The sequence below is a fragment of the Malurus melanocephalus genome, unplaced genomic scaffold (assembly GCF_030028575.1).
Source record: "Malurus melanocephalus ecotype Western Australia unplaced genomic scaffold, MMel_1.1 scaffold_113, whole genome shotgun sequence".
Taxonomy (NCBI): Eukaryota; Metazoa; Chordata; class Aves; order Passeriformes; family Maluridae; genus Malurus; species Malurus melanocephalus.
Genome location: NW_026623345.1, coordinates 602,079 through 616,410, shown reverse-complemented (window position 1 = coordinate 616,410; position 14,332 = coordinate 602,079). Strand labels below are relative to the sequence as shown.

General features: G+C 51.9%; 1 protein-coding gene across 8 annotated transcripts in view; it reads left to right on the top strand.

Moving 5' to 3' along the window:
- Window positions 1-8,545, top strand: part of RUSC2 (RUN and SH3 domain containing 2) — a 57,475-nt gene extending 48,930 nt beyond the window's left edge. For all 8 annotated transcript variants that reach the window (XM_057369588.1, XM_057369587.1, XM_057369591.1 and 5 more), the window contains 6 exons: window positions 1,591-1,765; window positions 2,446-2,551; window positions 3,606-3,652; window positions 4,884-5,856; window positions 6,460-6,633; window positions 6,948-8,545. In XM_057369588.1, the coding sequence (XP_057225571.1) occupies window positions 1,591-1,765; window positions 2,446-2,551; window positions 3,606-3,652; window positions 4,884-5,856; window positions 6,460-6,633; window positions 6,948-7,128 (1,656 nt within the window). In that variant the 3' untranslated portion in view covers window positions 7,129-8,545. The remainder of the gene's footprint in view (window positions 1-1,590; window positions 1,766-2,445; window positions 2,552-3,605; window positions 3,653-4,883; window positions 5,857-6,459; window positions 6,634-6,947) is intronic.
- The last annotated feature ends 5,787 nt before the right edge of the window (window positions 8,546-14,332 follow it).

Genomic DNA, 14,332 nt, shown 5'->3' with positions numbered 1-14,332 from the left:
ATCTCCTTTTTCTTATCTCCTTGGCTCTTTGTGAGAAAAAAATACCAGATCAGCTGCTCTTCTGGTCTGATGCAGCACACCAGCTCTTTTTTCTCACTCAGTGGACAGATGTGTCTCCCTCCTCCACATGTTTCTGGTCTGGCACCGGTGCCAGGGCACATTGCAGTGTTCCACATCCCTCAGTGTCTCACAGGGCTCAATAATGATAAAAATGTGCATCGGTCATTGCCCATCTGGGGCAGTCGGTCACTCCCATGGTAGCCATTATTATGAATACATAGAGTATTCAGAGCACATCTATGGGGCTGGCTGTCTTGGGCCTGTGCTCCCTCATTCCCCATTTCTGGAATGACGCAGAAGCAGAGTGATTTTGCTTGTGTTTGTACCAGGCATTTTTTGCAGTCCTGTGACACCCAGCATATTTGTGGTGCCTCCTCTCAATGCTGAATGCTTGGCTTCAGTCAGGTGACTCTGGGGCAGCAATGTGACACTATTTGGGCATGACAACTCCCCTGGCATGCTTTCCCCAAGGAGAAACCTGACTGGGACAGATTCCAAAACCATTCAATCTTATCTCAGAGCCCAGGGTAATTTTCCCCTCATTACGACTGTTGCTGATACAGAGATTGCTGTGCAACATAACCAGAGTTGTTGAAATTCCCATGGCTTTTTAAGGTTTCACTGTGAATTTCCAATTCTTGCAGTGTAAGTTTGAGGAGTAATTGCAACATTCCCCCACTATTTTATTTATCAGACAATTCTGTGGTTATAACCTCGGGTTTCTTAATGTGTCAGTGTGCCAGGGCCTGAGCATTCACCTGTCAAAAGGCAGCATCCAACCCTGCTGCTGCTGTGCTCAGTGGATCCGACAGGATTATTCCTGAGCCAAGTTCAGTTTCAGTTCAGGGTGTTTGTGAACCTGTGCCAACTGGTCAGTATAATTCCAGCTCAGCTGGTAAGATCTGTGCCCTGAACTCCACTGCCTGACCCATTTGGATAGACCTCTTGGTAGCTCAAAGACTGTAAGCAGCAGAATGTGTYCCTGCTCTGCTGGTGCTGAGCTCTTATGTGATTCCTCTTCACCTAGTCTGAGCTCTGGCCATCCATTTTGTCCTCATCCTGTTTATTTGTAGTAATCTCTGGGAGTTAGAGCTTGATGTGTCATTGAGTTAAGTGTTCCTTAACCCCTTGGTGGTAGTAGTTCTGTGTGGCTCGGTGTTTCCTGCGCCAAAATTAGCAACAAGAAAATSTACAGCAGCAGGAAAATCCCCAGCTCTTTTCTTCCCTTCAGCTTAGAACCTTGTGAACCAGGCATCCCTTCTAATTGAGATATCCTCTTCCCAAATTAGGATATAATTTTTTCAAGTTATTGCCTCTTCCCATCCTGGGGAAGACCTTGCAGAGAGCAATCCAGAACTGTTGTATGAAGCATGAGGAGTGAAAGCAAAGACCCTGCATGTTCAAGGAGCTGCTGAGCCTGGATGTTGCTTGCTGAGTGTCTGCAGTAGGCAAATGGGGCTGAACTGTTTCCATGCATCTTCACCTTGAAAATAGTTACCAACATTCTCCTTGTTCCCTGTTGTCCATTAGGCCAAACTTGGGAACAGCTCTGTGAGCCCCAATGTGGGGCATCTCATCCTGAAATACCTGTGCCCTGCTGTCCGGGACATTCTGAGTGATGGGCTCAAGGCTTACGTGCTGGACATGATTATTGGCCAGAGGAGGAACATCCCCTGGAGCGTGGTGGAGGCGTCCACYCAGCTAGGTATGGATATTGTGCAGCAGTGCCTGCAGCTCTGTGGTCGTTGTGGCTGGGACCTGAAGGTTGGGTCTAAGGATGGGAGTGSAAAATACCTATTTTCCAGCATGGAACAGGATGCACATTGACTGTCCCTTGCAAGAAGGGAGAGACACTGCACTTTCTGACCAAATATTTATTGTCWTTGCCCCTGAAATTTGCAAATTCTCCTATAACAGAGCAAACCAATTAAAAAACCCGAACCAAAAAAACCCCCAAATTAATTCCATACTGTTAYCTGCATCATTCTGGGAAGCCTCATAGCCTGCTAATGGCAAATCTTCAGCTCTGGGGTTACCTATATGATTGTAGACACCCCATATTATACACACACACTGCAATATTCTCTTTACATTCTATTTTGAGCCAATGGCTGTGATTGTCACTGAAATACGGGAGGCAGGTGCTTGTGGCATTGGAACTCTCCCAGAGTTTTGGAGTGGCAGTCTGGGATGGACCATAACCCCATCTCCCATGTGTAGTCTGAGTGCTGGGATGGAGTGAGCTCATGTTGGCATGATGGAGAGGCAATTCACGTAACAGATAGGGACACCAAGAGTGTCTGTTTTGCCTTAATGCTCCATCCTGTGGTGCAGTTTTGGCTTTACTCACCACAATTGTTCTCTACAATTYGCTTCTCCCCACAGGCCCCTCTACGAAGTTGCTGCACAGCCTCTACAGCAAGATCAGCCAGTACACAGAGCTCACCAACCACACCATGAGGTTCAATGCCTTCATCTTCGGCCTTCTCAAGTAAGCAGAACCCCTGGGATGGCTGCCTTTCTCTGTCCAGGGCTGGCAGCAACTGTTGGTCCTTGACTGCAGGCACAGTTCACCGTGACAAAAAACTTTAAAATTTGGGAAACCACCTCCCAGAAGTAAGTAAGGGAAGGAGGAAGCTGTAAGCCTCAGGGAGCTCCAGATGGATCAAACCCTCCCCTACCAGGTCAGGACTAAGAATGGGTGTCCGTAGGMAGCTGAAGAACAGTCAGTCTGTTTTAGACCCAGAATTTTAGGCGAGAAAAATACCTCTATCCAGGTTCTTACAAAGTTAGACATAACACATGAATGAATTCTCCTGGAAATCCTTTCTTAAAACACTGTTTCCTGGAGCTCTTAGTGGATCCCAGGGCATGAGGCTCTGAAGGAGAAATTGCCCTCGTCCTGGGCTTCAGACTGGCCCTTCCAGTGTGGACAAGGAGTGTGCACATTCTGCTCAGTGTTTAACAGAGAAAAGCAGCAATGCCTTTTTGTGGGTAAAGGGRTAAGTGCTGCTAGGATGGTGTTTCTCTGTTCCTCTCCAGTGGTCAGCAAGTGCTCTGGCACTGGTAACAGAGTCTCCAAGATCTCCAGATGTTGTAAAACCCCTACAAGCAGGAACAAGCTCTGCCCTGCTGTCCCCACCCAATGTGGCCCAGCTGTCCCCTGCTGTCCCAGGATACCAGCATATTTTGGGCCAAGCCATCCACACTGGTCTGAGTTTTGTAGATGATTTGCCTCTTCCCCAGCAGCCTCTTCTCAGCAAGGCAAAGCTCTGCCAAGGACATAGGAACAGAAYAGTGAGGAATCTGGCTGGAAACATGGTTGTTTGGGGTTATGGTTGCACATGTAAAGCTGAATAGATGTTCAGTGACAGGCTGAGTGTCCGTGATCAGGGCATGCTGATGGGACCAAGACACTTTCCCTGAGGTTCATGCTCTGTAAATGCCCTTTTCCAGCCACTTCTTGTAGCAGAACAGGGAGGATGAATGGGGTGAATAGATTTTCACTCCTTTTTTCTTACCCCACTTATTTTGCATTCCTGCAGTATCCGATCCTTGGAGTTCTGGTTCAACCACCTCTACAACCATGAAGGTAAGAGCCTGAGGGCTGCAGTGGGAGCCAAACTCTGTACACAAATAGAGCATGAGATGGAAAAGTGATTCTCTTGTTGCTCTGTTGGCTTGGGCTGCTCTTTTCTGTCCTGAGCTGAAGGACTAAGCTATAGTCTCAATGTATCAGGGAAATTCCAGGTAGAAGTCCAAGTTCCATGTAAATGGAATGGAATGGAATGGAATGGAATGGAATGGAATGGAATGGAATGGAATGGAATGGAATGGAATGGAATGGAAGAGTAGAATAGGAGTAGGAATAGGAATAGGAATAGGAATAGGAATAGGAATAGGAATAGGAATAGGAATAGGAATAGGAATAGAATAGAATAGAATAGAATAGAATAGAATAGAATAGAATAGAATAGAATAGAATAGAATAGAATAGAATAGAATAGAATAGAATAGAATAGAATNAGAATAGAATAGAATAGAATAGAATAGAATAGAATAGAATAGAATAGAATAGAATAGAATAGAATAGAATAGAATAGAATAGAATAGAATAGAATCTGTGCTTACCCTGGTTTTCTGAAGGAGAAGACAGCTACCTATTTCAAGTCATCATGAAGAACGGTGTGAGCAAAAGCTGAGGCTGTCAGGGGGATGAGGGCTAGGCAGAGGGATTGAAATTAAGGTGCAAATCCTGTGGTGTTTATTATCTCACTGAGGCCAAATGGCCACAAATCCCATTCCCAGCTCTCCCCCTGGGAGTGAGACCTGACAATAAAGCAGGACAGAGGGGAAGTGCAGATGTGGTCAAATCAAGTGAAGAATGAATGCTACACATATACATGTTAATCCATTCTTTGCTAAAACCCACAGTTCAGCCCAGACGGGTCGCTGGAAAGACTGTGCTCAGTTGTCCCTGTCATCTCTRTCTGCAGGGGACTGGTACTGGCCATATCTGGTGCCATGTGCCAGCCCTTTGATGCTCTTTATTCCCATCCTACTTCCATGGTATTTGGTGGCAGAGGTCATGCAGGTTGATAGTGTGCCAGGCAGGTCCTGGCTGCAGGTATGACTGGAAAGCAGTGTTTGGGTCAGTTTGCTGAGACCTCACAGAGCATCTGATGCTCCCTGACCCAGGCCTGAGCCTCACACTGTGACCAAAAACTAGTGTCCAGCTCCTTTCCTTGTAGCTTCAGCAGCTTCATGGTGACTTTGAATTGTGGCAAGAGCCTCTCCTCTAATAAATGTCTGTTTCTCTACAGATATCATCCTGGCACATTACCAGCCAGTGGGCTTCTTGTGCCTGTCTCACAGCGTGTGCCAGCCTCTTTTCGAGGAGCTCCTGCTCCTGCTCCAGCCTCTTTCCCTGCTGCCCTTTAACCTAGACCTCCTCTTTGAGCACCACCTGATGCAGATGGGCAAAGAGCAGCAGCAGCAAAAGGAGCTGCTGCGTGTGAAGCAGGACCTGCTGCTCTCCGTGCACTCCACCCTGCAGCTGATGCGGACCCGGGGCAGCAATGAGGATCCCGACGGCTGCAGCACCGCCCCTGAAACATGCCAAGGGGGTGCCAGAGATGGTGACATCTCACCAGRGCACAGCCCACAGCAAGCTGTGAGTGAGAAGAGGGTCAAGGGAGTGGGGGCCTCCAGTGGAGATGGTGACAGAGAGGAAGAGCAGAGTAAGTTGCAAGAGAGCTCATGGGAGGGGAAGAAGGACAAGCAGGCAGGCTGGTGGTACCAGCTCATGCAGACCTCTCAGATTTACATTGAGGGCTCAGCCGAAGGCTCAAAGTTCATCCGCTCTGAGAAGAAGAAGGTGGCTTCGAATCCTGCGCCCAGGTCAGTGGAGACCCACAAGGCACCACCGCCCCGAGAAGGGGTAGTGGAAGGTGCAGAGGCTTGTCCCATTGCTGAGGGCACCTTGGAGGAGAGGCCCAAGACTGCCAGCAAAACAAGTCCCGAAGCCATAGAAGAGCCCTTGGAAAAGCCCCAGCAGGTAGTGGTCGGCGAAGAAGTGAAGGAACGGAGCTGGCCCTTCTGGATGGGCAGCCCCCCAGACTCTGTGCTTACAGAGCTGAAGCGCAGCAAGGAAAAGGAGACTCAGCAAAGAGCAGCAGCAGCAGCAGCCCCTCAAGAGGACAGCAGCACCAGTGCATCAGAGGGCAGCCAGCCCATCAAGTGGGGACACTTGTTTGGATCTAGGAAGGTACAAAAAGAGCCCAGGCAACCAAACAGGTAAGGGCAGAGGTGGTTTGGGGCTGAGAAGGGCTGGTTAACCTGGAGTGCAGCAGTACAGGTGGAAGTCAGGCCAGCAGCTGACTGCTGGGCTACACCATAGTGGTACATCAAGGGTCAGTAACCCTGTTCAGCCTACCTTAATTCTTCCCATATCCTTGCTCAGTCCATCTCATATGCCTTGCTCTTGTGCCTGAGCTCTACCACTGCCTTGCTACCTAAACTCTCTGTCCAGTGGAAAAGCCCCTGCTACATCTTGTAATCCCTCCCAAAATCACATACTGAGAACAGAACTTGGAGCCATCCCCATTGTTCACCACAGATGAAGGGGAGGTATGAAGTTTCCCCAGTATCTGAGACCTCCCTGTGTTGCCTCTCTCTATAAACCCTTACTCCTGCTTCAAATGGCCACTGAAATGTCCTTCCCAGTCTAGACTGTGGTTGAACAGGTGAGCCCTCTCCACCAGGAGACCTGGGGGATCATGTGGGGACCACAGTGCACTTTGTGCATGAAGCCAAACCTCTAAGGCATGACCTTGTCATGAGAGCCATTCCTCTGGCTGCACCTCCCTGCCACTAACTGCTTCTGTCTCCTCCTTCCAGGTTGCCTTCCGGCTGGCTGAGCTTGGACAAGTCTGTGTTCCAGCTGGTGGCCCAGACAGTTGGGGCYAGCATGTGGCGTGAGGCAGCCCCAGAGCCAGACCCTCCCCATCCAGAGCCGCCTGAGGCACCCGCTGTGCCACACCCACCCCGGGGGATGTTCCCTCACCCTACCTGGTGAGTGACACCGGGTGGTCAATCCTGCAGGTGCTGGAATGTGGTAGGTTAAGGATGGTATGACTCTACCTGTTGAAATTTGGCTGACCCCCTCCGTAGTCATGGTCCAAGGAATGGCTAAGGCAGTGATGGAGCTTATACATCCATCCGCCACAACTCTGCAATCTGCAGGTGGTGGGGAGCTGGGGGGCAGCTGGGACCCTGGCTGGGAAGGGAGGCAGGAGGTGTTTYCCTCGCTCCTCTGCATCTGTGGTTATCCCTGGGTGGGATGAGTCTCATGAGATGAGCTAACCCTTCTTTCCTTCTGCCTGCAGTGCGGTGAAAGCTCTTTGCCATCACATTGCCACTGAGGCAGGACARCTGAGCTTCAACAAAGGGGATATTCTGCAGGTCATCTCCAAGGTGGATGGTGACTGGCTGCAGTGCAGCCTTGGCTCCGAGAAGGGACTGGTGCCCATCATGTACGTTACCCACCCGGAGGACGAGGACTATTGACACGTTTAGGMGGCCAAGCACAGTTCCCTGGGCTGCTGAGGCTCCTCTGGGGTYGCCTACCCCGCCAGAGGAACAAACACAGCTTCTTGCTAGTTTCTTACCTTTCCTGCCATTACAGTATACAGTAACCGTAGGTGGTTCCTTCTTGCTCCTCCTTGTGCAGCTGCCAAAGGCCATCTTAGCCCCCTGGGGTCTTGTGCGAGCTGCACCTCGTATTGCCAGGCATCGCCATGCATGCAGCCACACCAGGGACCGCCTGACCCCCCCCTCCGCCCCACACTGTCTCCAGCACCCACGGGCCATGGACTTGTACATTACAGGAACCCAAGCAGTCCCTGCAGGGCAGCACTGCCCAGCTGCTGGATGCTGGAGGGTGCAGGATGCTGGCTGTCCCTTCCCTGGGAGTGGCAGTGCGGTCTATACCCTTCAGCATCCCCAGCCACAGGGGTGGGAGCACCCTGCATTGGCAAGGTCCCTGCGAGGCTGGGCTGATGGGTTGTGTTTGACGGGGCACCGCAAGGTAGGCTCCCCCACACTGGAATATCCCTGTCCTAGTGTACTGTAGTGATTCCTGGTGGGCTGTACTGGGACAAGTGACCCGGCAGTGCCACCCTGCAGGGCTGRGGCTGTGCACAGACACAGCCAGGGGAGGGGGACGGGGTATGTGTGTGCGTGTGGAGCAAAGGGGTGTGTGGGATTGTGAGGAAGGCACAGGCATGTTCAGTGTTACGTAGGTCATGGATGGGTAGTGCCACCTTGTGCAGGGATGGGYGCTTTGGGGGGAGGTCCTGTGCTCTCCACACTGAGCAGGAAGCCAGTGCCTAGAAAGCGCTGGGATGCTCAGTGGAGGGGCGCAGGAGGGGAGGGAATGAGGGCAGGGTCCCTGACTGGGCTAGGGATTTGGGGGCAGCGCTCCCAGCAAATAGATTGGGGGTGCTCCTAGAGGGAGCTGGGGAGCCTGGGGAGGGAGGGGTGGTGCTCCCTTTGGCACAGGGTTTCTGGTCTCGCTGAGCAGTTCCGTGGGGTGGGGGGGATAAGTGTTGTGCACAAACACAAGGGGATACTGGAGGTCCTGGGGTCCTTGGTCGAGGCAATGCCAGTCAACCCCTTCCTTGCCATGTTCATGCCGCCTGCTGTAGTGGGGATCTTCACCTGCCTGTCAGGTGGGGAACAGTGTTAATGAAAGGCCACGCCAGTATTTGGTGCCATGGCCAGCTTGACGCTGTTCACAGCATCGTGCCTGGGCTGGCTTCACCATGGCAAGGGGCCCTGGTCTTGCTAGGTTACCTCCTGCTTGTACATCGCTTAGCGGATGTTGCACCATATTTAATTTGTATTTCCCTGTTAGAATGAGGTGTCTCGCCTTTATTTATTTCTTTATTTATGATGCATATTAATAAAAAAGGTGCTGATTGAGCTCCCTGCTATCCAACCTTGTGATTTCCGTGCATCCCTGGGAAGGGTCTGGGGGTTACTTGTGCTGGGACACTGCTCTGTAGGCTTCCTGCTGCCTTCAACAGAGCCTACACCAGACCTTCAGGAGGMGATAGGTTGCCCCCAGGAATCAGAGCTGTCAGTTCAGGCCTGAGGGGTGGGGGGAGTGGGTGCTACAAAGGATGATATGCCTTGGGGAGGCAGCGCTGCCTGGGGTCACTTGTGCCTTGTTTGCAGGGACCCAAGGAGGTTTCAGAAAGATCACACCATTTCAGCCTGGAGTCTGCTTCTCCTGGGTTATGRGAAGGTGAAAGTGAAGGAGAGGTTGTGGGCTGGGACCCATAACCTGGGACAATGTGGCCATGAGTTTCAGTGGCTCTGAGTCACTCACAAAGAAGAACTCAGGGGAYTTTAAATTAAGACTCACAACAAACATTGGATCTCTGAGTCTACAATGAACCTCAAGAGCCACCTCTTTTCTTTAACTCTCATTAGCTTGAAAAGAGAGGGGAAAAGCTCTGCTTGAGGCTCCAGCCTTGGCTGCAGCAACACCACTCTGAAGTTTGCCTCATTCATGTGGACAAATGATCTGTACATGGGCAGTGCATCAAAACTGAAAAAATTGCACAAATGAAGCAGCAAAAACCCTGGCTTGGCCTGGAGCAGCACAGAGCAGCCAGCGCTTGTACATGAGCTGCTTTGATCAAGATCTCAGGGTGGGCAGTGGTCAGGGCTGTTTACAAGTGCCATGGAGCCAAGCTCTCTCTGCACGTGCATTGGCTGGCCCAAATGAGGAAGGGAACTGTGTGCTGAGTCAGCCCCGGGGCAGGAAAGGGGATTTCCAGCTGCCTGCACTGGGGGCATTGACAGCGGGTGATTGCTGCTGGGGTAGCCCGGGATGYGGGGGAGGCACAGAGGGGTGGGTAAGGTGGCTGGATTTGGGATTGCTGCTATGGGGTTGTAGTCACTGAGATCTTCTTTGGGGTCATTTGGCTAAAGTCAAGCCGATCCAGACTGGTGGCTTTCACATAAACTGTGCCATCCAGGAACTTGCCTGGGGCACAAAGCCCTTGAAGYCTGCGTGACTGGAAGCATGCAGCAATGTGCATGGGACATTGGGACAGTAGAGGACAGTACTGGAGCTGTGACTGGTGGTTCTGCTAGTGGCCTGGTCCTGGAGTGTCAGCTGTAGGATCCTGTTGGGAACATGGGCCTGTGAGCCCTGTCAGAGTCTAAATATRAAGAAGGACATGGAGTGTCTGTTGATAATCATCATGGGAGCTCCTGTTCTCTGGGGAGACTACTGCTGACCAGAGCCTGGCTCCTCAGCTGGTCCAGGCCCCTGACATGTCCTGAGGTGCAGTGTCGACTCTGGACCATCACCAACATGCCACTCCTGCCTGTCTCATGTCACCCGTCTTATGTCACCTGAGCAGCAGGTGTGTCCTCTGCTGCTCAGCAAAGTTGCTTCCGGCTTCCTTTCAGATCTCAAAGCAGGTCCTAGCAAAGCAGTGCTGGGCTCTGTGGGTGAAAAATGGAAGCCGAGATTCCTCCTGTGGGAAGCAAAGATGAGCCAAGTTCCACGGTACTGGAATCTGCTGTGCGTGGTACAGGAGCTGGGGGCAATGACACACATGCCTGTGGCACTCAGTGCTGGTAGAGCTAAGGTGGCAGCAGGGCTGGGGTAAATWAGGGATGCCGTAGGAGTCCAGACAAGCATGACAACCTGAGAGACGTGCCAGCTCAAAGGGAGGGGGGAATCTGTTACTGTCAAGTGCTTGGGGGTCCTGGCAGGTCCCCATGGACCCTCTCTGCCCAGGTTGTCAGGACCTGGCTCATCCTCAGGTCAAAGGCTCTGGCCATGGATCCCGGATGCCTGCCAGTGCTGAAGCAACTCCAGAATGAGTGTGTCCAATGGAAAATCCTGACATATACTGGAGGAGAGAAGGGAATGCCTTTCCTCCCTATGGCACTCCAGACAGCCARAGCCCATGCTCAGACTGCGAGCGTTCAGCAGGCAGTGACACACACACAGTTCGCAGAATCAAAGAATGGTTCGGGTATGAAAGGACCATTAAAGATCATCTGGTTCCACCATGCACAGGGATGCCACTCACTGGACCAAGCTGCTCAAAGGCCCATCCAGTCCGGCCCAACCTTGAACATTTGAAATCSCACAAGGCTCCACTCAGCAGCTGTGCCCCGATGGGCAGGGGCTGACAGGCTGGGGATGAGCATGCAGGTGTCTCTGACATATCTGCTTTGGGGACATAAAACTAAGTAGAAGCTCATATTAATCCCTGGGACCTTTGTTTTGCTGAACACCCAGCTTTTGTGCCAGCCCAGCTACAGCCTAGCATGGGGACAGGCTTGCCCTAGGCACGGCTGCTGGGGGTCACAGGAGCCATCTCCCAGGTCCCTGATCAGTGTCACCCCACCTGTGGCAGCAGGCCAGGAGTGYTGAGGCTGGGCTGGCACTGGGGCACAGCCTGGTTCCCCTTCAGCTGGAGGAAGGACAGTGCTGCTGTTGCGGCACCATCCTGAGGCCTGGCACCAAAATCAGCTCTTGCTGCGCCAACTTCCTCCCTCRGCCCCTCTGCCAGCTCCCTCCCTGCCTCAGGGCCTCCAGCTGTATGGAGAGACCCACAAGGCTTCCTTTCGGTGAATTTCAGTGTCAGCATTGCCCACGAGTGGCCCAGGTCCTTTTCCCCGGCCTGGATGCTCGTGGGGCAAGGCCCAGTCTGGCACTGGCAGCTACGTGTGCTCCATGGCGGGGGAGGATTGGCAAGCCTGATGCTGCTCCCAGAGAGATTCCAGCAGGTCAGGAGCACAYGTGGGGGCCAGCGCTCTTCCAGGTGCAGGCAGAAGCCATTTCAGGCACTGATCTCTTTGTGGTGACCAGGGACAGGACCTGAGGGAATGGCCTGAAGCTGAGACAAAGGTGCAGGTTGGCTGTCAGGAAAAGGTTTTTSTCCCAGAGGATGGTCAGGCACTGGAACAGGTTCCCCAGAGAAAGGATCACAGCACCAARCCTKACAGAGTTTAAGAAGTGTTTGGACAGTGCTCTCAGGCCCCTGGTGTGACTCTTGGGGATGCTCTGTGCAGGGCTAAAAGTTGAAAATAACCTTGTGGGTACTTTCCAACTCAGCTTATTCTGTTCTTTTCAATTCTGTATGGCCCTGGTGATGGGGCCCCTGCTTCAGAGGAGGGATGCAGGCCTCTTTGCACCATGGATACACTTCTGGGAACACAAATCCCACATGAAAGGATGGGACAGGGTATAGTGCTTCTGCTGTTGGTCTTCAAGCATCCCCATGTCTGGTTTGCAAGCAAGGTGTCARTGTGTGGCTTTTCCACATGAACCACGAGACTGGGGAAAAGATGGGGAACTCAGTTCTGTGCTGGAAATATGGGCCAAGCATGCTCCCAGGAAAGGGCTGCCTGCTGTTGTCAGCCTCAASATGCTTTGTTTCCATGACACGGCACAGTTACCAAAGATTGAAAAGTCCAGGGTTGTCTTAATCATCATCAGAAAGGGGAAATATGTGGGAAAGAGGAAACTCATATAAAGCAGCCTGATCACAGTGGCCAGCAATCTTGCAAAGAGTTAATGAAGCCTTTCAGGGMACCTGGTATCAGAAGGTAGAGGAAAAGCAGCAGGAATAACCACCAGGGCCAGAGGTTATTCAAAACAGAGAGGCTCCTTCAAAGAGAAGAAGTCATGTCTAGAGGACAAAAATAGCATCAGACAGGTAAGACGTAAATTCTTGACAAGGCAAACAAAAAAAAGGGAGCAAAGAACAGCCTGCAGAAGCAGCCAGCAGCCCTCTTTGCAAGCACTTCAAGAGCTCCAAATCTGCCACAACATCTGTAGGGTTGACGGGAGAGCGTGTCCTCASAGCAGATTGACATCCCCAGGGTGACACAATTGCTGCAAGAAGCAGCTCCAGTGCCAGTGCCCTGCAAGGTGTGTGGTGGAATGGGACACACTCAGGCAGCACGCCTGGACCCCGGCACTGCAGCAGGACACAACTCCTTGCCTGCATCTGCGGAGATCCAGCCTGCCCACAGTCCCAGCTGAGCCAGACCTGCCAGGTGCACCTGTCTGTGCCCCTGTGGTTTTTGGTTTGCTTGGTGTGACCAGAATGTGTTGGACCCTCTGGAGAAGGCAGAACTGTCTTGCAACATTCCTCCATCCTTCCTGCCAGAGCCTGAGTTACGCTCCAGGCTGAATTTTTCTGATGTGGAGTAAGGGGAAGTGTGAAGAATTAGAGAGCTTCCTGACAACTGTTTCGGCCACACTTCCTTCTGTGGCTTTTGGGGTTTCACAGGGGGCATGGAGGGTTTTCAGAGATGCCAGATACTGGTAACATGGGAGCTGAGCGCTACTGTGCTGCTGGGAGTGGTGCAGAGAGGGATCAGGGATGTGATTTTTCAGTCTTTTTTAATTCATGGAATTCTCCTACTCCTTTTCCGAAGATCCTCCAGAGCAAAGAACTTTTCTGTTGACACCAAAAGAGCTTTTATATCTCTTTAACTCTTTCTTGAAAAGCCTAAATGCACCAAGGGACAGGGAGAGGTGATCTCTGGGTTGCAGCTGTTGCTGGAGGCAGAGGACCAGTCACTTCCCCCATTCCCCAAACCCCCCTGATAGATGAGGCAGAGCACAGCCACCTCCCAGGAACCTCCAGTCTGTGCCCTGCTGCAATACCAGGGTCCTGTCTATGTACTTGGTGCTCCAGGACAGCTTTACCCTTCTTCTTTTCCAGGGCAAGTGAGTTTGTGTTCAGTGAACTCCCTATGGGTGAGCTTCGTTTTTAAGCAAAGGAAATAAARGGGTAGGTTTGTGGGGGTGGGGACCCCTGGCCCTGCCAGCTCTGTGGCAGGAAGGGGTGAAACAGACAAGGGAGAAGAGGCTGAGACTGCCTTTCTGAGCCTAGGAGGGAATATAGCTGGGCAGTCTCCAGCTCTGTCCCTGAGAGGTGAAACGTTGTGGGATTATATACCCCCAAGCACCTCCTCTAATGGCAGAAAAAGAACACAGATTTTGGGGTTGGATGGTGGGGGAGTGTTTCAACTGTATTCAACTGCTCAACACTGCTGAATAAAGGTATTTGGGTGTGCACATCTGAGGAAAGCAGAGCCTGACCCCACGAGTGGGAGCACCAGGAGCACTACAGAGGAGGGTCATTACAAGGGCTGCAGCCTGGCTCCAAAGCCTCAGAGAAGGCTTCTGGRCTTGTTTTTCTCCCAGCTGTGTTTCAGCTGGGATCCAGGCCAGGCACATCCAGCAAGGGCTGCTGCATTGCTGGGAAAGCACTAATTCATCACCTCCTGTYCTGGACCACTGATGGCTGGGTCTGCTGCAGCGGCCATCAGCCTCACCAGTGACCCCTTTCTGCCCCACTGCCACTGCCTCTGCTGGCCTCTCACTCCTTCACAGTCACTCSTGCTCCCACCCTGTTTTGACAACACAACGTGCCACAGCACTTGATCWCCAGGTCCCCAGGGCTCTTGTCACCTTCCACCCAAGCATCTGCTCTCAGCCTGGTCCTGAGCACCCAACAACTTCTGACAAAACTTTGGCTTTCCCATCCATGGCACATACTGACAGGTAATTAACATCATCTGCGCCCTTCAGAAATCCTTTTTATCACAATCMTTATTGAGGCAGCCACAAGTTCAGGGGTATCCTGCTGTAGTCACTGCCTGACTTTCTGGGTAAGCATGGAAACCATGTCTTCCTGCTAAAGCCCAGCCATAAACCAGA